At 45.1% G+C, this 24,610-nt stretch overlaps 1 protein-coding gene across 1 annotated transcript in view; it reads left to right on the top strand.

Moving 5' to 3' along the window:
• The window catches only part of LOC308150146 (uncharacterized protein), a gene marked incomplete at its 5' end in the record, with an annotated part of 42,853 nt that overhangs the window by 5,405 nt on the left and 12,838 nt on the right, over window positions 1–24,610 (top strand). The window contains 8 exons of the mRNA XM_080523008.1: window positions 6,137–6,269; window positions 10,085–10,235; window positions 10,318–10,443; window positions 11,656–11,718; window positions 13,552–13,674; window positions 14,209–14,364; window positions 15,065–15,121; window positions 21,224–21,435. Of these exons, the coding sequence (XP_080379134.1) occupies window positions 6,137–6,269; window positions 10,085–10,235; window positions 10,318–10,443; window positions 11,656–11,718; window positions 13,552–13,674; window positions 14,209–14,364; window positions 15,065–15,121; window positions 21,224–21,435 (1,021 nt within the window). The remainder of the gene's footprint in view (window positions 1–6,136; window positions 6,270–10,084; window positions 10,236–10,317; window positions 10,444–11,655; window positions 11,719–13,551; window positions 13,675–14,208; window positions 14,365–15,064; window positions 15,122–21,223; window positions 21,436–24,610) is intronic.

Raw genomic sequence — 24,610 nt, 5'->3', positions numbered from 1 at the left:
TTGTTGAAAGTCAATGACGCGCTCACTAGTCAATCCAAAATATTGCAATGGAATGGAATGGAATGGACTTTATTTGTCATTGCTACAGTACAGGTACCAAACAACGAAATTTAGGGCTATATACATAACTGTTCCCTATAAGTACTAAAAAAAAAGTGAACATACAAATGTTCTTAAAAACACAATGAAACACCAGTGTGGTAGCCCCCCCAGCTGCGGCGACTAAGCGCGCGGCCATCTTGGGACGTGTGTTCAATGCAATTGATTCGGTGAGTAATCCCCACTACATTTAACATGTACATTACCACTACTACCTACATTGAACAAACATATAAACACTTTTGTTTTACTCATGAGATGAAATCAACGACCTAAGACTTTGTCTATGTACACAAAAGGCCTCATTGTGTTCACAAATCTGTTTAAATCTGTGTTAGTGATAACTTCTCCTTTGCCGAAATAATCCATCCACCTGACAGGTGTGGCTTATCCAGATGCTGATTAGACAGCATGATTATTACACAGATGTGCCTTAGGCTGGTCACAATAAAAGGCCACTCTACAATGTGCAGTTTTATCACACAGCACAATGCCACAGATGTCGCAAGTTTTTAGGGAGCTTGATTTGAGACCACATGAGTTAATCTGAGAGAAATAGGCCTTTTGTGTACTGTTGGATCTAGGGGGGGGTTTCTAAAAACATATATGCTTATGAATGAATGAATGAATGAATGGTCTTTATTGTCATTGCTATAGTACAGGTACCAAACAACGACATTTGGGAGGGGTGGCTCCCCTGGTGCTAGGAAAGAAAGAAAAAAAAAGAAGGGAAAGGAGCTGGTTTACATAAATAAAGGCTATGTACACTATCCACTATACTATACTGTACAGATAAAACACTGTGCTGTACTCTATGCTATGCTATACCTATTCTAACATTTCCTATTTCTCTGCAACCTTATGTACCCTAGGGTTGTCATATTGCACATAGTGTTATTGCACATTCATTTAAAGTGTCGCAGTTTGCAGGCTTGAAGTGTACACATTTGTGCCTCAGCTTGCAGGCTTGTGCCTCAGTTTGCAGGCTTGAAATGTACACATTTGTGCCTCAGCACTACACCTGATTTTTCAATCCAGCAGCTGCCATCAATCCGTCCAGGGCCCAGAACCTAGGTCTTTGCTGTGTTCAGGGCCTGGATGGCCCTGGGGTAGAAGCTAAGCTTCAGTCTGTTTGTCCTTGCGGCCATGGTCCTGTACCGCCTGTTCGAGGGCAGCCGGGCAAAGTGTTCGTACCCAGGGTGGGATGGGTCTCTGGAGATCTTGGAGGCCTTCCTGAGGCAGCGTGTGTTGTACAGCTCTTCCAGAGAGGGTAGGGGGGCGCCGGTGATCTTCTGGGCTGTTCTCACGACTCTCTGTAGCGCATTTCTCTCTGCGGCTGTGCAGCTGGAGAACCAGTTGCAGATGCAGTAGGTGAGGATGCTCTCCACTGCGCAGCGGTAGAAGGCCACCAGTATCTCCTGCTTGTTGTGGTCCTTCCTGAGGACTCTCAGGAAGAAGAGCCGCTGTTGTGCCTTCTTGATGATGGCTGCTGTGTTGTTCTTCCAGGACAGGTCATCCTGTATGTGCACCCCCAGGAATCGGAGGGTTGAGACTAGGGGTGTAACGGATCACCTAACTCATGGATCGGATCGTGTCACGGTTTTTGAGTCACGGATCGGATCATTTTTCGGATCAACACAAAACATTTTTGTTTTTATAAAAACTGCTTTTTCCTTGAATTCTGTAAAAACACCACTTTTACTATGTGACAAAAACCAACAACATTCAAGATGTCAAAACTGGTAATATATATATATATATATATATATATACATACATATATAATATATATATAACATATTCTACACTCAAACATTACATAATTATACTGAAATACACTCAATTTAAATGATATGAGAGAGGGAGGCGCCTGGTTGCAGCAGTGAATCACTGGGCTCTTTAAAGCAGATGAATAAACATGTTTTATGCCACTTTTAACTAAATAATAAAGTGAACCCTTATTTTGAACATGGTATGAAAAAAATGCCTACATTATCAGAAGTTGTCGAGCTACCTTTTTCGTGCCTCCCGTCATAGTTGACAGAGAAGCCAAAGTGCTCCCATCCATGGGATTTAAATTACGAGGGAGGCATTTCGAGTTCTTCTCCGCCGAACAACGTAACATGACACACTTGGGCCGCGTTCGTAAATTCGCTTTGAGAGCGCCGGAGCGCACACTGGGTCCGACGTCATAAAGGGACCAAGTAATTTGATTGGACAAGAGCGCTCAGCGCTCAGATTCCAGAGCGGATTTACGAACGCGGATTTACGAACGCAGCCTTGTTGTTGTGGATTCCCAGTTTCACGTGTAGTGAGCAAACAACGGATTCTTTTTCTTTCGCATTATCAACCTATCATTGCGCTTTAGAGTAAAACAAACCCGCAACTGTCGCGTCTATCTTTTCATGGAAACTCTACATTGTGATTTACAAGAGATATTAAGTAATATTATTACTTGTTAACATTTTGCAATTGATCCGCGGTACACATGCATTCCGAACCGTGGAGGGCGATCCGAACGGATCACGGAATTTCCGTTATCCGTTACACCCCTAGTTGAGACTCTCTCCACGCTCTCTCCGTCGATGAGCAGGGGCTGGACCTCAGATTTTTTCCTCCTGAAGTCCACGATGATTTCCTGGGTCTTTGACTGGTTCAGCAGCAGGTTGTTAACCTTGCACAGCTTGCTCAGCTGCTCTACCTCATCCCTGTACGCCGCCTCGTCCCCCCCCGAGATGCAGCCCACCACGGTGGTGTCGTCTGCAAACTTTACGATGGAGTTGCTGGGGTGGACGGGGGTGAAGTCGTAGGTGTAGAGGTTGTAGAGGATGGGGCTTAGCACGCAGCCCTGGGGGGACCCAGTGCTGAGTCTGAGGGCTGTGGAGGTGTGGGAGCCCACCCGCACCCTCTGGGGGCGGTCGGACAGGAAGTCCTTGATCCATGCACATATAGAGTGTGATAGTCCCAGGTCTAGTAGTTTGGTCACTAGCCTGTCTGGAAGGATGGTGTTGAAGGCAGAGTTGAAGTCCACAAAGAGCAGTCTCGCGTAGCTGTTTCCCCTCTCCAGGTGGGATAGAGTGGAGTGGAGAGTCGTCGCGATGGCGTCCTCTGTGGACCTGTGGGCTCTGTAGGCGAACTGGTATGGATCCAGGTTGGGCGGGAGGCGTGTGACTATGTGGGCCCGGACTAGTTTCTCGAAGCACTTCATGATGATTGGTGTGAGTGCCACCGGGCGGTAGTCGTTTAGGCAGCTCACCGTGCTTTTCTTCGGGACTGGGATGATAGTTGAGGTTTTCAGGCAGGGTGGGATGGTGGCCTGGGACAGGGACTGGTTGAAGATGTTGGTGAAAACCCCGGCCAGCTGGTCGGCGCAGTCCCTCAGCACCCGTCCCAGGACGCCATCCGGCCCTGATGCTTTCCTGGGGTCCACCGCCTTCAGCACGCGTCTCACTTCATGCTCTGTGAGGGTGAGGCTGCTGAGAGCTGGAGAGAGTGGTGTTTGTGTTGTGGTTACCTCCGTTCGCCCCTCGTCGAACCGTGCGTAGAAGGAGTTCAGCTTTTCCGCCAGCAGGGGGTCGTCCTCTGCGGCTGTGAGCCTGTTGGCTCTGAAGTTTGTCATGTGCTGAACCCCCTGCCACACCCGCCTGGAGTCGTTGCTCAGGAAGCATTCCTCAATCTTCTCTCTGTGGTCTGCCTTGGCCTCCCGGATGCCGCGCTTTAGGTTAGCCCTGGTGGTGCTGTACAGCAGTGTGCCCTTCCCTGCGAAGGCGTTGTCCCTCTCATTGATCAGTTTTTGGACCTTCCCAGTCATCCATGGCTTCGTGTTGGGGTAGACCCGGACCCGTTTGTCCACGGTGACTGAGTTGGTGCAGTTCACTATGTGGTTCAGAACCGACGACGTGAACTGTTCCAGGTCCTCATGCTCATATTCCTGCCATGAGGTGTCATTTAGGCAGATCTGCAGTGGAGCGGACCCTGCTGGCCAGGTTCTGACAGTCTTAGTGGTGATGGGAGCACTTTTCCTCATGGTAGTGTAGGCTGGGATCAGGAGGATTGACACATGGTCAGACATGCCTAGATGAGCTAGCGGTCTAGCCTTGTAAGCAAGCTTGATGTTGGTGTATACCTTATCCAGTGTTTTTTCTCCTCTTGTTGCACATTTAACATGCTGATAGAACTTGGGTAGTACTACCTTCAGGTCAGCATGATTAAAGTCTCCGGCGATAATATGGACTGCCTGTGGGTCCGCGCTTTGTTCACCACTGATGACGTCATATAGCCGCGCCAATGCTAAGCTACCATCCGCGTTTGGCGCAATGTAAACACATGTTATGTACACTGCGTTGAATTCCCTCGGGAGGTATGTGGGTCGGCATTTAACAGTCAAGTATTCTAGGTCAGGGGAGCAGTGGCTACTTACAGTTTTCGTGTTTAAGCACCAGCTGTCCTTCGTAGATATAATGAGGCCGCCTCCGCGGGTCTTCCCACTAAGCAAAGTCCTGTCCGCACGTGTAAGGTCCTGCCTTCCAGGCCTACCGCGGAGTCCAAGATAGTGTCATTTAGCCAGGTCTCAGTTAGGATAATCACACAGCTATCTCCCACGATGTTATTGGTAACGACATGCAGTCTCAATTCGTCCATCTTGTTTGCCAGAGACCTGACGTTGGATAGGAAAATACTCGGCAAAGCTGGCTTATTCAGGCTTCTCCTCAGCCTAGCTAGCAGGCCCCCCCTTCGTCCTCGGCGTTGCTTACGGTCTCGCCGCCGACGTTTGCGCTTGAGTGTTGGGAGAGCGTAGTATTGTTCACCCGGCGACCGAGCGATGTCGAATGGGATTCCCTGCTGTTCCAAGAATTCCGTTGTTACAGTCCTCTCATTTTGCGCACCAACTTCTAGTAAGTCTAGTCTGCTGTAGGTACTATTTACACAACCGTTCCCTATAAGTACTAAAATAAAAATGTACATACAAATGTACTTAAAAACACTAAAGAACACCAGCGTTGAAGCCACTCCGAGCCGCGCGTCTGAGTAGCGCGCCGCCATCTTGAAAATATTATGTCACTCACACATGCACACACACACATAACACATACACACACACACACACCCACACATTCTCTCTCTCTCTCTCTCTCTCTCTCTCTCTCTCTCTCTCTTTCTTTCTCTTGTAGCAGAGTATCTCTAAGGTCAGGATGATCTTTACTGTTAGCAGTGACGCCACAAATAGACAGATTCGGGGGGTGTTATCTTAAGACCTTGAGTGTGGTAGGCGCCAGAGATGGGGTGATCTAACTTAGTGCCTAACATCTGTGATAACATGAGGTATTTAAACCTGTCTGTATTTCATAATGATTGTCGAATGCTGGATGCTGCTCCTTGTCAAATCGTGTCTGCTGCACACCTAATCTATCCTGAGATGACACAACGCATTTAAGATCACAAATCCTCAATAGATTGATCAATTCCATCATTTTACCAACAAGAAGATTCTTCAGTACGTAGAAAAAGTCTTAGATCTTTGATTTCAAGTCATAAAAATTGGAGCAAAAACAAAATTGTTTATATTTTTGTTCAGCGTAGTTATGTAGTGCGTGTTACTCACCTAATCCATTGAATCGCAATGGTTTGACTTCACTAAATGTATTTAAATGTTCTGAATAAAAGGTTGTGTGACACATATGTGATGACTGGTTCAGGCAGACCCATGGAGGCTGGTCTCTGAACACACTCTTCATAGTCTGGATGACCAGGGGGGTATTCCATCAACGTCACTAAAGGAAAATCCAGGTTTATTTTGATAAGTCTCGGGAGATTGGTCAAAAATAAGCAGTAAGTAAAGCTTTATTTATACAGCGCCTTTCGTACATGAAATGCAACTCAAAGCCTGGATTTTCCTTTAGCGACGTTGATGGAATACCCCCCTGGTTTTCAACTGTACCATGAATTGGTTGTGAGTTCTGTTATATTGACGACAGGCGGCTTACAAAGTTGTGGGCATGTGTGTGCCTGTGTGTGTCAGTGTTCTGTGTGGACGAAGGCGGAGCTGTGCCACTGTAACGCCCACAAGGGGAGTGTGTACTGGAGCAGCCGCAGAGACAAGGTGGTGCTGGGATACCTGCAGATCTTCAACTTTGACCTCCTGGATATAGACGCTGACCTCCGTCTGGCAGGTACACACACACACACTGCCATTCTTTTTTTGGCCGTCTATTCTATTGTATCATTCACTCAAACTCAATGTCATTTGTCAATAAATTAACTGTCTAAAAAGACGTGCCACATGACAGCTTCTCCTCAGAACGGAGAATTAGGGAACAGTGTTGCCTGATTGGGCGTATTCCTGCCCGAATTAGGCTACTTATGATCATATTTTTATGTTGCATTTTATTGATGTTGATGTGATTGTAAATGTTCTTGTATTTCAGTTTCACAAACTGCAAAAAGAATATTCAATAAACTTGAACTTGAATGATCACACTGGGCGGTTTTTAGACTGTGGTTAGGCTGGAAATCAATCCCATCTGGCAACACTGTTAGGGAAGCGAGCTGCTCCCTTGTCCCGCGTGTTCCGAGCCCTTCTAAAGACTGAACAGGTGAACAAGCTTAGCCTTACGGACTAAATATACTATTCTTGCAACTTTCATGTGATGGGGTACATTGCAGACCGCTACACACCGCTACAGTCTGTAGGATACAATACAAATTGTTTTTGGTAGCACGTAAGCCTGAAGAAGCCTGAAAGACCAAAAGCTCGCGCAATAACTAAAGCCTGGTACACATATAAGGATTTTCTAAATCTTAACAGATTTTTTATCTGAGAGAGACCACACACATGAAGATAAAAAATCATGGATTGAACAGTTTTGATCGTATTGTGTGTGGTGTGCACACATACATAAAGATCTGTCCTCCGACAGTCTAGAGCAGGGGTAGGCAACCTTTTTTATATGAAGTGCCATTTTTAAATGTTCTTGTTAGTCAGTGTGCCAACCACAATATCAACATTAATTATGACTCGACATCAAACCAAACCAAACAGACCAACAGATCTGCAATTTTATTCCACAACATGAACAACAATTTTCAGCAAAGAGCTATGTATGCAAAGCCATGTATGCTAAATAAACAGGCCTAACAGTCAACTAACTGAAACTTGAACAAAATTACCAACATAACATCTAAGACAACTAAAACGTTGTGATGCGTAGCACAACTTTAAGCAAATTGGTGCGCTCAATTTCTTACAAAGTTGCTAACTGCGCTCCCTATGGTTATCATTTTAATAAGTAGGCCTAACTGGATGGTGATTATACATGGGTCTTACTTGTATGAATTATAATTTATATTTATATAATTATTTGGTTGTTACTTACCTTTTATTCTTTTATTCCAACCACAACAACACATTTTTTTGTTTGTTAGCAAAGAGCTATGTATGCAAAGCCATGTAAACAGTCCTAACAGTCAATGTGATCCCTGGCCCTGTTTTCCTTTGCTCAACTCCATTATCTGGGGGTGGTACTTGGTCACTTTAAGTAACAGACAAGCTTCGGAGTGATCAGTTGTCAGACGGCTGCGTGAGAGGCTCAGCACGCTCTTCATGTGTGAGAATATCTGCTCACACAGTGTGTCAGTGCAGATTGCTTAACTATGAAGTTAACAACCTTCACCACTGTAGCCATAACCTCATTAAGATCAGACTTTGACATCTTTGCACATAAGTTTTCTTGGTGTATGATGCAGTGGAGTTTCATAATGGGGTGACCAACTCGTTCCTCAATTAATGCAACCGCTCCCCTCTGTTTCCCGACCATGGCAGGGGCACCATCTGTTGTCACTGCAAAAATCCTGCTAATGTCAATCCCTCGCTCCACAAAATGCTCGATAAGAACTTTGGCGATGTCCTCACCTTTTGTTGTTTCTGGCATTGGTTTTAGGCAGCAGAGCTCCTCCCTTACAGCAGAATCACAGTATCTTGCTATGACAGCCAGACGTGGCATGTCATTCACATCTACGCTCTCATCAAGTGCGAGGCTAAACACCGTCGCATCTTTCAAACCAGTGGTCTGCTGCGCTTTCACGTTTTCTGCCATTTCTCCTATTCTTCGTTCCACACTTCTGGCTGACACTGGGATGTCTTTTATTCTTGATTTTATTGTGTCTTTGTTTGATAAGCCTTCAAACAAAACATCTGAGCTACAAAGGAAAGCCTCCTTAACAGTAACACTTGTATCGAATCGAATTCAGAATTTTACTTTGAAAATTGGCGCCAGAATACGACTCTCGTGGAGTGGATGAGAGACTAGGGCTGCATTCGTAAATTCGCCCTGAGAGCGCCGGAGCGTCCCTGAGACTGCCTCTAGTCCAATCAAATTACTTGGTACCATTGTGACGTTGAACCCAGTGTGCGTGAATTTACGAACGCGGCCCAAAAAAAACAAAACAAAAAAAACATTCTCCCATTCTCGCACTTATTGCTCGCGTGCCACTGTTTAAGCTGTCGCGTGCCACTGCTGGCACGCGTGCCACAGGTTGCCGACCCCTGGTCTAGAGTCTCGTCCCCAAGCCAGAAATCTCGCGTGATCAGGGTAGTAGTACCCTGACTGACCTGTCGAGGCAGCCATTTGCGACAGGGGAAATAAAGTGCAGAAGAACGAAAAGAAGAAGACGTGTTTGTCAGCTCGCTTCTTGATTGGCTACATTCCATTCCACGTCACAATCGGACTCTGGAGTTGTCAGTTTTGACCACACACAAGAGAATTTTTGGTCGTAAATATTGAACACGTTTAATATTTACGATCGTCAGCCCCGACCAATTTCCGGGCAGATTGTCAGGAGAAATTGACTCTTAACACACCTCATACCACAGGATAATCTTGTAGGATAATCTTTAGAGATATCCGATAGTCGGGCGTTTGCTGTCCTTGGTCGGAAGGGGGGAAATCGGGCCAGAATCGGCCAGATTATCTTCATATGTGTACCAGGCTTAAGTGACCATCGGAGATAAATCACGGAACCTGTCAACATATTACTACTTCTGGACCCACAGCCAAAGACCATCACAGAAGCCAGGTAGGCTTAGCTGTGTGTGCGCATTAAGCTGTATATGTTGCGGTACATATGGGAATACGGTACATGTGAAAACTAGGGTTCGGGTTAGGTGCTACGTCGACTTGGTACATGCTGGCATGTCTAACCCTAACCGTAATCCTAACCCTACCCCTAACCCTAGCACCGTAGCACCTAACCCTAACCCTAGTTTGGGAGATGTGAAACCATTGGAATACATCCCTATTTGGGAGATGTGAAACACCCTTCCACACGTTGTGAAGATCTAGTGCACTGCACATCCCGACTCAGTGTTTCCTCCAGGAATTTTTACATTGGTGGCGGATAGCCCTGACCGCGCGCGCGATATTTTTTCGCGTGCACGCGCATGAAACGGCGCGCACACGTTTTTTTTTACAATTATTTTTTCCTTTTTTCTTTCAAAACAACGACCTCATTTCAGCCAAAACTAGAGGATGGCCAAAAAAATAATAATGAATATACAGAATATAAACTTGTGACTGACAGTCACATACACACACACAAAGATCATCAGCTATAATATAATACGAAGTAGGCCTACATGAGCACAAAAGCGGCTAACGTTACTGATTAACTGTTTACTGTAGTGCAGAGAGATGGGAGTCGTAGGCGGCGTATCAAATGACAAAGCTAAACGTTTAATGAAGGACATGAACGATTGTCAACAACACACTCAAGCAGTAAATAGAACAGTCTAAACAACTTGGGTACTACGCACTCAACTGCGGACGGAACAATACTCTCAACCTATAGTTCCGTGCGTGAATTATGTCAACCCACCACATTACAGAAGTAAAATCTCTCTCTCTCTCTCTCTCTCTCTCTCTCTCTCTCTCTCTCTCTCTCTCTCTCTCTCTCTCTCTCTCTCTCTCTCTCTCTCTCTCTCTGTGTATAGAGTCTCTGCTGCTGAAGTTGGGGGAGGACCTAACGGTGGAGTACGAGTGCTTTATGAGGGGCGCCCCCCTCTCCCTCGGCGCCTACCACTGCCACGCCAGCAGCCCCTCGGAGTGCAGTGTCTGCCAGGTCATCCACCAGCCTGCCTACGAGTGAGACACCTTCACCTCTCCTCTCCTCCCCTCCCCTCTTCATCTTCCCATCATCCTAACCGTGTGTGTGTGTGTGTTGCAGTTACAAGCGGGTGTACGAGTGCTTATCAGACTTCCTGACCAGAGCGGACAGCAAGAAGCCCAGGACGGCAGCGGTGATGAGGCTGGGAGCTGCCAAACACTTTGTCACTCACACGCAACCTCCAGGGTACACACACACACAACCTCCAGGGTACACACACACACACACAACCTCCAGGGTACACACACACACACATCCCAACCTCGAGGGTACACACACACACACACACACACACACACACACACACACACAACCTCCAGGGTACACACACACACAACCTCCAGGGTACACACACACACAACCTCCAGGGTACACACACACACACACAACCTCCAGGGTACACACACACACACACAACCTCCAGGGTACACACACACACACATCCCAACCTCGAGGGTACACACACACACACACACACACACACACACACACACACATCCCAACCTCCAGGGTACACACACACACACATCCCAACCTCCAGGGTACACACACACACACACACAACCTCCAGGGTACACACACACACACAACCTCCAGGGTACACACACAACCTCCAGGGTACACACACACACACACAACCTCCAGGGTACACACACACACACAACCTCCAGGGTACACACACACACACAACCTCCAGGGTACACACACACACACAACCTCCAGGGTACACACACACAACCTCCAGGGTACACACACACAACCTCCAGGGTACACACACACACACAACCTCCAGGGTACACACACACACACACACACACACACACAATCTCCAGGGTACACACACACACACACAACCTCCAGGGTACACACACACACAACCTCCAGGGTACACACACACACACACAACCTCCAGGGTACACACACACACTACCTCCAGGGTACACACACACACACACACACACACAACCTCCAGGGTACACACACACACACACACACACAACCTCCAGGGTATACACACACACATCCCAACCTCCAGGGTACACACACACACACACACACACACACACACACACACACACACACACACATCCCAACACACATCCAATTGCCATGAGCAGGTTTTAGACAGGAAACATCCAATATGCTCTCAAGTGTTTTTTATTGGTTGTGACTCTGGGCTCCTCTTGATCTGAGCTTTGACCTCTCTCTCTCTCTCTCTCTCTCTCTCTCTCTCTCTCTCTCTCTCTCTCTCTCTCTCTCTCTCTCTCTCTCTCTCTCTCTTCACTTGACCTGACCTCTCTCTCTCTCTCTTTACTTGATCTGACCTCTCTCTCTCTTCACTTGACCTGATTCACTTGACCTGACCTCTCTCTCTCTTCACCTGACCTCCCTGTTCAGAGTTGTCCAGAACGAGCCCCTGGAGGCCAGTGTAGCCGAGGCCGTGCCCATGCTGCTTCAAAGGTACACACTCACACACTCACACACACACTTACTCAGAAGGAATTGTGTTTTATCCAAGCCACCCCAATATGTCATTGACTCCTTCAAATAAGCTGCAATGAAATGTCAATGACAACTTTACCCAACAGAATCAATAGAGTCCTCCTCACAATAACAAAAATGTGGTGCCCAATGTGTCATTGAACGTGTCATTCACCTGCCACTTGTTAGATAAATGTGTACGTTATTCCACAGCAGCACAATAGTTCATATGTAAAGCGCCCTGTGCATTCGTGCTGAGAAGGGCGCTATAGAAATACAGTTTGATTTACTTACTAGTTTCCAGGTTTGCAATGAGATGAAATAAAGAGATCTGGAGGTTGAGGAATTTGGCCTCAGAGGCCACAGGTCCAGAACCTTCTACTGCCTTTCTGTTGTTATATATGTATATATATGTGTGCGTGTGACGGCAGCTGGTGAAAGGGGGAACAAGTCGGCAACCAAAAAAATGTTCAGACTTTTATTCTGAAAGATTTAAATGAATTGGACCGGAAAATTGGAGCTCATTTGTGTAATTGATTTCTCAGAGCATTTCTATCAAGAGCATCAAAACACACAGTTCTACCCAGACGTTGTTGAAAATCAACCACACACTCGCCAACATATTGCAATGAGATACTAGATTCTGTGACTTACATTTTTCAGAATAAAAGTCAGAACATTTGGTGGGTTGACGACTTGTTCCCCCCTCTCACCAGCTGCTGTCACGCATGTTGGATGTGTCTGGTACATGTTGGATGTGTCTGGTACATGTTGGATGTGTGTGATACATGTTGGATGTGTCTGGTACATGTTGGATGTGTCTGGTACATGTTGGATGTGTCTGGTACATGTTGGATGTGTCTGGTACATGTTGGATGTGTCTGGTACATGTTGGATGTGTCTGGTACATGTTGGATGTGTCTGGTACATGTTGGATGTGTCTGGTGCATGTTGGATGTGTCTGGTGCATGTTGGATGTGTCTGGTACATGTTGGATGTGTCTGGTACATGTTGGATGTGTGTGATACATGTTGGATGTGTCTGGTACATGTTGGATGTGTCTGGTGCATGTTGGATGTGTCTGGTACATGTTGGATGTGTGGTACATGTTGGATGTGTCTGGTACATGTTGGATGTGTCTGGTACATGTTGGATGTGTCTGGTACATGTTGGATGTGTCTGGTACATGTTGGATGTGTGTGATACATGTTGGATGTGTGTGATACATGTTGGATGTGTGTGATACATGTTGGATGTGTGTGATACATGTTGGATGTGTGTGATACATGTTGGATGTGTCTGGTACATGTTGGATGTGTCTGGTACATGTTGGATGTGTCTGGTACATGTTGGATGTGTCTGGTACATGTTGGATGTGTCTGGTACATGTTGGATGTGTCTGGTACATGTTGGATGTGTCTGGTACATGTTGGATGTGTCTGGTGCATGTTGGATGTGTCTGGTACATGTTGGATGTGTCTGGTGCATGTTGGATGTGTCCGGTACATGTTGGATGTGTCTGGTACATGTTGGATGTGTGTGATACATGTTGGATGTGTCTGGTACATGTTGGATGTATCTGGTACATGTTGGATGTGTCTGGTACATGTTGGATGTGTCTGGTACATGTTGGATGTGTGTGATACATGTTGGATGTGTGTGATACATGTTGGATGTGTGTGATACATGTTGGATGTGTCTGGTAGGTTGTATGTGTCTGGTACATGTTGGATGTGTGTGATACATGTTGGATGTGTTTGATAACAGCAGCATTTCCGTGTTTAAAGCTGCCGTGTGTCGTGTGTGTCCCAGGGTGACGGAGGCGGTCCAGAGGCAGCTGGTGATGTGCGACTTCAGTCTGGGGTTCGTCCAGAAGCTGCAGAAATTCTACTGGAGCCTGCCCCTGCCTTTCAGCTGCAGCTCCATGAGGACCAGGTGGGTGGAACCTTCCAGACTGGACATCTGATCCAGCGCACACAGAATGCCTGATCGTCCAATCTGGGTCCCCTTTATGACGTTGAACCCAGCGTGCGCTCCGGGTGCTTTGAGTGAAGTTACGAACACAGCGTAAGCAGACTGCTGCTGTACACTGGGACCGTTCAGAGAGAACGTGCTGTTAAGACCATGGAGCAATATCACAGCCATGTCCTGTAGCTCCCAAATAGTGTGTGTGTGTGTGTGTGTGGGGGGGTGGTCCAGTGGTCTAGCACCATGGCCTGGGGTGGTCCAGTGGTCTAGCACCATGGCCTGGGGTGGTCCAGTGGTCTAGCACTGCGGTCTACAGTACACACCATGTGGGCGTGGGTTAGAGTCTGGCCCGTGCCCTGCTGACACGCCCTCTCCTCCTTACTCTCCTGTCTGTCTTCACTAACTGTCCAATAACATGACATCACAGTGGGGCTGACAGCCAGCTCTAAGCCAGGGTGTGTGTTCCAGCCTGTGTGTTCTAAGCCAGGGTGTGTGTTCCAGCCTGTGTGTGCTGCCATGGGGGGACGCCCTGCTGGTGTCAGTGATGCGGGGCCAGAATGTGACGGGGGTCCGCCAGCTGAAAGGCAAGAAGGAGTTTCTGAAGGAGCCTGCTGCCGTGGTCTTACTGAGGGCTGAGAGGCTGCAACACGACAACAAGTACACACTGCTGTCTGGCTGTCTGTCTGTCTGTCTGTACACACTCATGTCTACCTCGCTGGTGTCTGTCTGTCTGTACACACTCCTGTCTGTCTGTACACGCTCATGTCTACCTCGCTGGTGTCTGTCTGTCTGTACACACTCATCTCTGTCTGTCTGTCTGTACACACTCCTGTCTGTCTGTCTATCTATCTGTCTACCTCGCTGGTGTCTGTCTGTCTGTCTACACACCTGTCTACCTCGCTTGTGTCTGTCTGTCTGTCTGTACACACACCTGTCTACCTTGCTGGTGTCTGTCTGTCTGTCTGTACACACACCTGTCTACCTCGCTGGTGTCTGTCTGTCTGTCTGTCTGTCTGTACACACACCTGTCTACCTCGCTGGTGTCTGTCTGTCTGTACACACACCTGTCTACCTCGCTGGTGTCTGTCTGTCTGTACACACTCCTGTCTACCTCGCTGGTGTCTGTCTGTCAGTGAATAGTCTGTTGATGTCTGTCTGTTAATAGTCTGTTGATGTCTGTCTGTTAATAGTCTGTTGATGTCTGTCTGTCTGTTAATAGTCTGTTGATGTCTGTCTGTCTTTTAATAGTCTGTTGATGTCTGTGTGTGTGTGTGTGTGTGTGTGTGTGTGTGTGTGTGTAAAGCAGATGTGGTGTGTGTGTGTGTGTGTGTGTAAAGCAGATGTTGTGTGTCTGCAGGTACAGAGAGCTGACCCGCTACATCAGAGTGGTCCAGTCTAACCACCCCACCTTACTGTGAGTCTCACACTCTCCACTGTCACATGACTACACTATGCATCCCTGTCACATGACTACACTATGTATAGAACCCTGTCACATGACTACACTATGTATAGAACACTGTCACATGACTACACTATGTATAGAATAGGGATGCACAATATGCATTTTTTCCCAACCGATACCGATGTTTACCCGCTTCTCGTGGCCGATAACCGATATGAGAACAGATATCATTTCACAGTTGATAACCTGTAGTTCATGCACACCTGAAGGTAAGAAAGGCTATGTAGTGAGCAAAGATTGATGATTTAATATCCCATAGTGATCTCACCAAATATAACTTACATCACTATTGTTAACACAACAAAGAGAACACTTCTGACTCTTCAAATGTTCATTTATTATTTCCTCTAACAAACAGAATCTGTTATAGACAGTGCACAATGCTTTTTTTAGCCAAGATCTGGCCTCCTTTTATGAAAACAAAAAAGGCTCACCTAAGAGTAATTAGATCAAAAAAGTGTCAAAAAATAAAGTGCATCTTGTCTATCCCTGTAAATTGAAAATGCATAAATAAAATATCAAAAAATAAATAAATAAAGTGCATCAGTCAATACAAAAATAAAGACTTTTATAGAACCAAAAGTTGTATAGAACTTTTACAGAAACTAGTGCCAAATGGCTGCTTAGTCTGCAGATAAACAGAATGACACAAGGCACATAGTAGGCTACACTAGTATGCTTAATAAAGCAACTGAAAAGGGCTGGGCTATGCTACTTTTAGTGCATGAGGATGAGGTAGGTTGTGATAAAAACGTATCTGGCTTACGCTAGTATCGATCAGACTATGGATGTGTGTGGCGACTGTATCGTACAGAGCAGGCAGGCACACGTCTGCAAAATAGCGGTGTATACCGGGGCTCTAAATGTGAAATTAGCTGGCGAAATCCTTTATTTTCTACTACAGAGAAAGGCTGGTCGTCGAGGGCCATAAACTCCGTTATTTTTTCATTGATTGCTTGAGCCTTTGAGCTGTCTCGAGTAAACTTCCTGCAGTTTTCAAATGCGTGTTCAATAGGCTAGGCTCCCTTCTGCTACTAGTGCTTGATATTCCTTCCATACAGCTTGCTTGCAATGGTGAATCTTAAGGTGACTTATGAGATTCGTTGTGTTGTAACTCGTAGACCTTTGCCCTCCTCTCCGAACTTTTGTCGAACATGTATTGCAAATTGCAAACGCACTATCTGCCTCAGAGACTCTGCAGAATATCCACACCGGGGAAGCTCTCGTCTATACACTGCGTGGCTGTACGCAGGCGCAGCATCATGAGCGCGGAAACCGGAAGCAGAAATATTTCCGGCTTCATATTATCGGCTCTATATCGGCTAAAATTTAATAAAACCGATAAATATTTAATAACATTAATTTCCCATTATCGGGCCAATAAATATCGGTGCCGATAATATCGTGCATCCCTAGTATAGAACCCTGTCACATGGCTACACTATGTATAGAACACTGTCACATGACTACACTATGTATAGAACCCTGTCACATGACTACACTATGCATCACTGTCACATGACTACACTATGTATAGAACACTGTCACATGACTACACTATGTATCCCTGTCACATGACTACACTATGTATAGAACACTGTCACATGACTACACTATGTATCCCTGTCACATGACTACACTATGTATAGAACACTGTCACATGACTACACTATGTATCCCTGTCACATGACTACACTATGTATAGAACACTGTCACATGACTACACTATGTATCCCTGTCACATGACTACACTATGTATAGAACACTGTCACATGACTACACTATGTATAGAACACTGTCACATGACTACACTATGTATAGAACACTGTCACATGACTACACTATGTATAGAACACTGTCACATGACTACACTATGTATAGAACCCTGTCACATGGCTACACTATGTATAGAACACTGTCACATGACTACACTATGTATAGAACACTGTCACATGACTACACTATGTATAGATCACTGTCACATGACTACACTATGTATAGAACCCTGTCACATGACTACACTATGTATCCCTGTCACATGACTACACTATGTATAGAACACTGTCACATAGGGCTGTCCCTAACGACTATTTTTCTAACGATTAATCTAGCGATTATTTTTTCGGTTAGTCGATTACTCTAACGACTATTATTTTATTTTTTTATATTTGTTTATTGATCATTTTCCAAAACATAAAATAGTGGGTCATACAAATGCATGAGCAGCCGGAGAGGTAATCAAATGATACAGCATCCATATATACCCACAGACGCATACAACAACAACAACAACAACAACAACAACAACAACAACAACAACAACAACAACAACAAAAAAGGACGTAAAAAATAAATGAAGTAAAATAAAATAAAGTAAAAAAGAAAAAAGAGAAACCACACCTAACAAACACACATCGCATAGCTTGGATGTCCAGATATTCAAATAAATTGTCTGTATACCCTAAAACAAATAAGCAGTAGCCTAATGTATAGTGGTCAAGAGTCAGAAATATATATGGGGCCCGTATCTATGGCTCCACTAGTTAATCACACACATTCAACCTAGCCCAGCTGTCCCAATTGAGTAATATTGGGTAGGTCTACCAGATGGCCTACTCCTTATGGAGCATCTGGCAGGTGTAGGGCCCTAATATAGTTAAGGAAAGAACCCCACGTTTTATAAAATCTAAGTGTTGATCCCCCCCTGACGCATCTTATTTTCTCCATTTTAATAAAATATAAAATGTCCCTAAGCCACACACAGTGAGATGGAGGATTGGTGGATTTCCACTGCAGTAAAATCAAACGTCTGGCCAGAAGCGTTGTAAAGGCGACCAGGCCAGCTTTATATGATGGTAGTGAGAAATTGGCAGGGAGCACACCAAAACAAGCTGTTAGGGCCGTTGGCCAGATCGGAGTTTCAATATATTTTGAAATGGTTTGGAAAATGTCAGACCAAAAATTATGTAGGGAGGGGCAGGACCAAAACATGTGACCGTGTGTGGCAGGGGCCTGATGGCATCTGTCACAGGTAATTTAACGATTAGTCTAACGATTATTATTTTTACTGTTCGATTCATGTATCACTTAATTTTCCCCAAAATAATGGCTGTATTGTCTCTCTCTGTTTAACAGTGTCTTTATAAAGCACTCTGGGTAATAGCTGCTGCTCTTATAAAACAAAGCAGCATGTGACATGCACATTACTCAGACGGCCGCCCCTTTAAATGATCAGCTGATGTATGGGGGCTGTCTGTGGGCCCGTGTTACGTTTCTACATTCACTAGGGAGAATAAGAAGTAACAAAAGATTACAGGTGTTATGTAATATGGGTATTTATTACATAAGGGTAAATTAAAGTCGTAATGGTACAGATAAAAACAGAATTAGAACTATAACAAATGCCTCATACTCAAATAAACAATAAACTCATCCCGAGGATGGTTAAATAAACAATAACAATAAAAAGGTTTCAAACACAACGTATCACTAACAATATCACTAACACAGGTATCAAATAATTCACTAAACAAATATCACTACTAACAAATTTCGGTAAACCACCAGCATGGCATAACAAAATGGTGGGAACTGTGTGAATGGATCACACAGCTCCTGATGGTTCTCTCTCCAGGTCTTTTGTAGGGTGTGGCATCTGATGATTGGTTGGGGGTTGATTATTGGCTGGTGATGATTGGCTGGAGATGATTGACCACTGCTGGAGTTGATTGGTAATCATCACGGGGGGGGGTGGATCCCCTGGACTGGACTTATGGCTGTTAAAAAGACATACACACAAATACACAGACACAGACAACCAGGCTACTCATAGCCGTCACAGCCCGCAATTAAACACAGACACCTTTAATTCGGCGACCTGCTACTACTACTACTACTACTACTACTACTACTACTGTAACTGCCTCTGTCAAACAGCCACAGACACAGGGCAGACTCACTGCTATGTTTAGCCAACTTGAATGCCAACATGGCCATCAGGGTTTTTCATGGCTCAAAATGAGGCGGAGGTGGTACCAGTGGTGTTTGACATCGGGGGGGACCCATGAAGCAGGGCTGTCTGGGGGTCCTTAAACATCAAACATTTAATTTCTTGCATTCTGGTGAATTGATATGCACCAATTTGTGCCCTTTCTGCATCAATTTATGGTGGAAATGTCATTATTTATGTAAAGGAAAACACAATATTCAGGCACCAGATGACCATTCAAAATATAATGTAATATAATGCAATATAAGGCTCTCGGGCATTCTGTACTTTCAAATATGTATTCTCCTTGAGCAGTCAACATACTATCAGCTATTTTCTCTAGCAAAAACGAAAGATAACTTATTTGCGAAACAGCGCCCCCGCCACCACGTCGGCGCAATGCCGCAATTGCAGTTAGAAATGACAGAAATCCACCGAGTGCAACGCTTGTAGAAAATACGACCGTCAGTTTGTCGAGAGCTGGAGGCGGCTAGAAATATGACGGAGGCGGCCGCCTCATAATTCTCTATGCAGGAAAAACCCTGGCCATTTAGAAGTCTGCCCATCACCACAACACATAGCTAGCTAGTAGCTACATGGCTAGCTGACGTTACTCTCGCTGCTATGTTATGATTAGCTAAATTGATGCTAACGTAGCATGCGAGCTACGAGCTAGATAACGTAGGTGCGAGCACCACAATGACAATAGGCTACCGTAGCTAGCCAGCTACATAGCTAACGTTACTAACACCAGAAGACAAGACATACAAACAGTGGTGAGCTACATTGCTTGTGTAACATTAGCTAGTAGCCTCCTCCATGTTTCCACTGGTCGCAGTTATGTTGTTTATTTGCGAAGCACCGACGCACATTACACAAGTCGACGCGTCGTCCCAGCCCTACTGTCACATGACTACACTATGTATAGAACACTGTCACATGACTACACTATGTATAGAACCCTGTCACATGACTACTCTATGTATAGAACCCTGTCACATGACTACACTATGTATAGAACCCTGTCACATGACTACACTTAAGCAGTAGCTCACGACAGGCCGTGGTATATGCTTATTATATCACAGCTAAGGGGCGTTGTTCGGCCCAACGCGAGAAACAGACCGTGAAACAGGCGTATTCATTTCGAACTGTGATGAGGCTCTACTAATCGTAGCTGTGGTATACGCTCAATATACCACGGCTATGAACCAATCAGATTGCTTGATTTCACCCATCCGTTTTATAATAACGAATTATATATAAATCCGAATTATGTTATAAATTGATATGGATCAATGTATACATCTTATTAGATTATAAATACTCTGGTTGTTATGTTTGCCTTTTGGTTGACAGCAAAAGAGGGAGAGAGGAGGGTAGAGAAGGAGAGAATGAGAGAGAGCAGGAGAGAGCAAGAACCAGGTGAGAAAGTGGACAGGTAGTCAAGACCACATAAGTAAGTAGCCTCTAATGGCCCATAGGGCAGGAGCCTATACCTCGCTTTACCTCTCTCTCTTTCTACCTCTCTACCTTTCTCTCTCTACGTCTCTACCTCTCCCTACCTCGCTCTCTCTCTACCTCTCTCCCTATCTCTCTCTCTCTCCCTTTCTCTCTCTGTCTCTACCTCTCCCTACCTCGCTCTCTCTCTACCTCTCCCTATAGACTCCCTGAGTATCTATAAATCTATCATTTATAGTCATGTGACGCTGGGGATACACTATATATAGAATACTGTCACATGACTACACTATGTATAGAACACTGTCACATGACTACAGTATGTATAGAACACTGTCACATGACTACACTATGTATAGAACACTGTCACATGACTACACTATGTATAGAACCCTGTCACATGACTACAGTATGTATAGAACACTGTCACATGACTACACTATGTATCCCTGTCACATGACTACACTATATATATAGAACCCTGTCACATGACTACACTATGTATAGAACCCTGTCACATGACTACACTATATATAGAACCCTGTCACATGACTACACTATGTATAGAACCCTGTCACATGACTGTGTCTGTGTGTGTGTAGGCTGCAGGCGGTTAAGGACCTCATCCCTCTCTACCTGTTCAAGGCGGGGGACTTCCCCGCTGCCCTGTCCAGCTTCTCCTCCTGCTGCCGCCTGCAGCCACGCCTCTTCACCCACTACCTCCGCATCCTGCTCACGGGCACGGCCCCCGTGGACACGGTCGGCATGGCAACGGAGCCCCTGCCCCTCACCGCTCGCTGGGAGCTGGTCTCAGGTCAGATCAACGGCTGTGTCATGCCAAACTGTGACACTGCCAATATTCTATCAAAATCGAATCGTTGGAACGCTGTTGCTAATCGTTCGAACGTTCGACGTGCGTTCCAGACTAGGGCCAAAATCTGTCCGCCTGTGACGTCATTCTACTGCTCTGTGCTTACTACCACAGCAGAAAACACCTGCTAGCATGCTAATTTCACACGTAATTCGCTCCGCTAACGTAGTACGGAGTTGGCTAGTTAAACCACATCACAGTGATGAATATAATTCCATAACTGCATACTACTACGGAGCACACACACACACACACACACACATAGAGGAAATCGCGCAATCAGCAGGGAGGGAGCCCGGAGCGCACCCGCGTCTCGGGCGGAGAGCTTGGTAAAATCATATCCCCCTGTCCAATACAATGTTGGCAATATTCTCTATTGGTTAAGCGCTCCCGGTTTCAATGGTATCAGAATCTACAACCTGTCTAAACCAGCCTCGACGGTGATATTGTAATCAAGATCAAATTCATGATTGATGAAAAAAAAACACGATGAATGACGGTGTGGGCAAGTAGGCCTACACAACCGAAATGCCGTTAATCCCCATCAACGTATGATATTGATTAGTGAAATACCTATAACTCAGTCAACAAGAGAAAGAAACGGAGGTCTGATCAGCAGATCATTTCTCATAAAGTTGCAGACGCAAGTTGAATAGAGGCGACAGAGGTCAACAGTGTTTGGTACATTACAGTGTTAGAAAATAGCAATAAACTTTATTATATTCAGGATGAAATAAAGTTGATAAGACTACGCGAGGTAAGGACAGGACGCTGTAAACTTGGAGCGCTCCGCAGTTGCTAGGAGCGCTCCCGACTGAAAGAGCAGCTGGATTGCACTGCCGTGCCTAGCGCTACTCTTGCCCTAGTAGCCCACAAGTCCGTCCCCCTACTGTAGGCTACATGTAGGCTACAGTTATGACATCTTGGATAGATGGATCTATCCTACTGTACATGTAGGCTACAGTTATGACATCTTGGATAGATGGATCTATCCTACTGTACATGTAGGCTACAGTTATGACATCTTGGATAGATGGATCTATCCTACTGTACATGTAGGCTACAGTTATGACATCTTGGATAGATGGATCTATCCTACTGTACATGTAGGCTACAGTTATGACATCTTGGATAGATGGATCTATCCTACTGTACATGTAGGCTACAGTTATGACATCTTGGATAGATGGATCTATCCTACTGTACATGTAGGCTACAGTTATGACATCTTGGATAGATGGATCTATCCTACTGTACATGTAGGCTACAGTTATGACATCTTGGATATATGGATCTATCCTACTGTACATGTAGGCTACAGTTATGACTAGGGCTGGGATGACGCGTCGACATAGTCGACGTAATCGACTACGTCAATACGTCGACTTGCGTAATGTGCGTCGGTGCGTTGCAAACAAACAACATGGCTGCGACCAGTTACGAGCGACGTGTCATTGATTTTCAACAACGCTTAACTCGCGCTTTTATTTTGAAGACGCGAAAACGAAACCGGAAGTCTATAATATCAGAATGTGCCTCTTGTTGTCTTTCAGAGTCAGAGAACAGATACCAAACTGCCGACATGTTTGCTATAATTATATTACTTGGCAGTAGGTAGTCATCACTCAATGCTCGTCTCATTTACAGAACAGCATGGGTTGCTTGCACTGTTTGATCGCGTAATAAAAAATGTACGTCTCACATTGGCGAACATTCACACGGAACACGGAATGGCCGAACTCCGACTTTGCTGTAAAGTGGGTGGAGTATGGACTCCGCACATGCGATAGTATGTATACTAGTATACTAGATAGTAGTATAATCATGCGAGCTTTTATCGACCGGAGATTAGGGCTGCCACAAACGATTATTTTCATAGTCGACTAGTCACCGATTATTTTAACGATTAGTCGACTAATCGGATCATAAATTACAGCTTATCGCACAATTACTCAATCGCTCTTATTTAGCTATCATCTTCTAAATCAGCTTCTTAATTTAGCTTGAAGTTGTTAGTTGTTGTTGTAGGCATGTGCTAACTAAAAATAAAGACAATTAAAATGATTGTTCACTCAAAAATAGATATTTTAATGAACTTTGCAGATTTATTTCTGGCATCACTTGCATGTAATGTAATGTAAAGAGTAGTAGAGGGTGCACACTGCTGAGTAAAATGAGGTAGGCTAGGCACTAGGCAACCAAAAGAATACAAAAACAAAAATAAATACTTGTACAGAGTACAAAAGTTTTGCTTTGCTTCACTCATCTCTTAGTAGAACGCGCCTTCTTAGCACTGTAACGTTAAGACAACATTTTTAGCTATTTGATAAGTATCGCTTTGATGACAACGTAAAATAATGTAAGAAGGCTTTTAACGTAACGATATCGTTAGCCAATAACAAGCTAACTAGCTTACCGAGACGAGCCATCGTCTTCCTCGTCATCTGCCACAACGTGCTTCCTTTTTAGATGCTCGCGCATCATAGACGTGCTGCCATGATAAGCGAGTTCAGCTTTGCAAATTTTACATTTTACATTCTTTTTTTCAACGTTGTGGTTGAAATGCTCCCACACTTTAGAGGTACGAGGACAGGAAGACATTTCTCTGTTTGTTTTTCCGGGGAAGTCACGTGTGCCCCGGATGACCGACACTGCGCATGTACATCAAAGACACTGGGAGACGCTAGCCAGTGGCAGCTTCAGGGAAGAAAAACGAATGCTTATCGAATGAAATGAATGGTCTTTATTGTCATTGATATAGTACAGGTACCAAACAACGAAATTTGGGAGGGGGGGCTCCCCTGGTGCTAGGCAAAAAAAAAAAAAAAACGCTTATTTCAGCTCCAAAATAAGATGCGACTACGGCGATTAACAAATATGTCGGCGACGATTTTGGTAGTCGACGTCGTCGTGACTAGTCGACTAATCGTGGCAGCCTTACCGGAGATCTCCGACACAGTCGTACATCAATGGCGCGGTTAAGGCTTATCCCTCTGAACCTGGCCGATCATTCGGTGCATCCCTACTCAAGTATTGTGATTTTCTGTTGTTTTTCTTTTCCCTGTGCAGTGTCCTTGTTAGACATGCCATCATTATGAACAGCTAAGATACTGTAACT

This window comes from Nansenia antarctica, assembly GCF_963989245.1.
Source record: "Nansenia antarctica genome assembly, chromosome: 2".
Taxonomy (NCBI): Eukaryota; Metazoa; Chordata; class Actinopteri; order Argentiniformes; family Microstomatidae; genus Nansenia; species Nansenia antarctica.
Note: the sequence above shows the minus strand (reverse complement) of the source record. Positions and strands in the feature narration are given on the sequence as shown.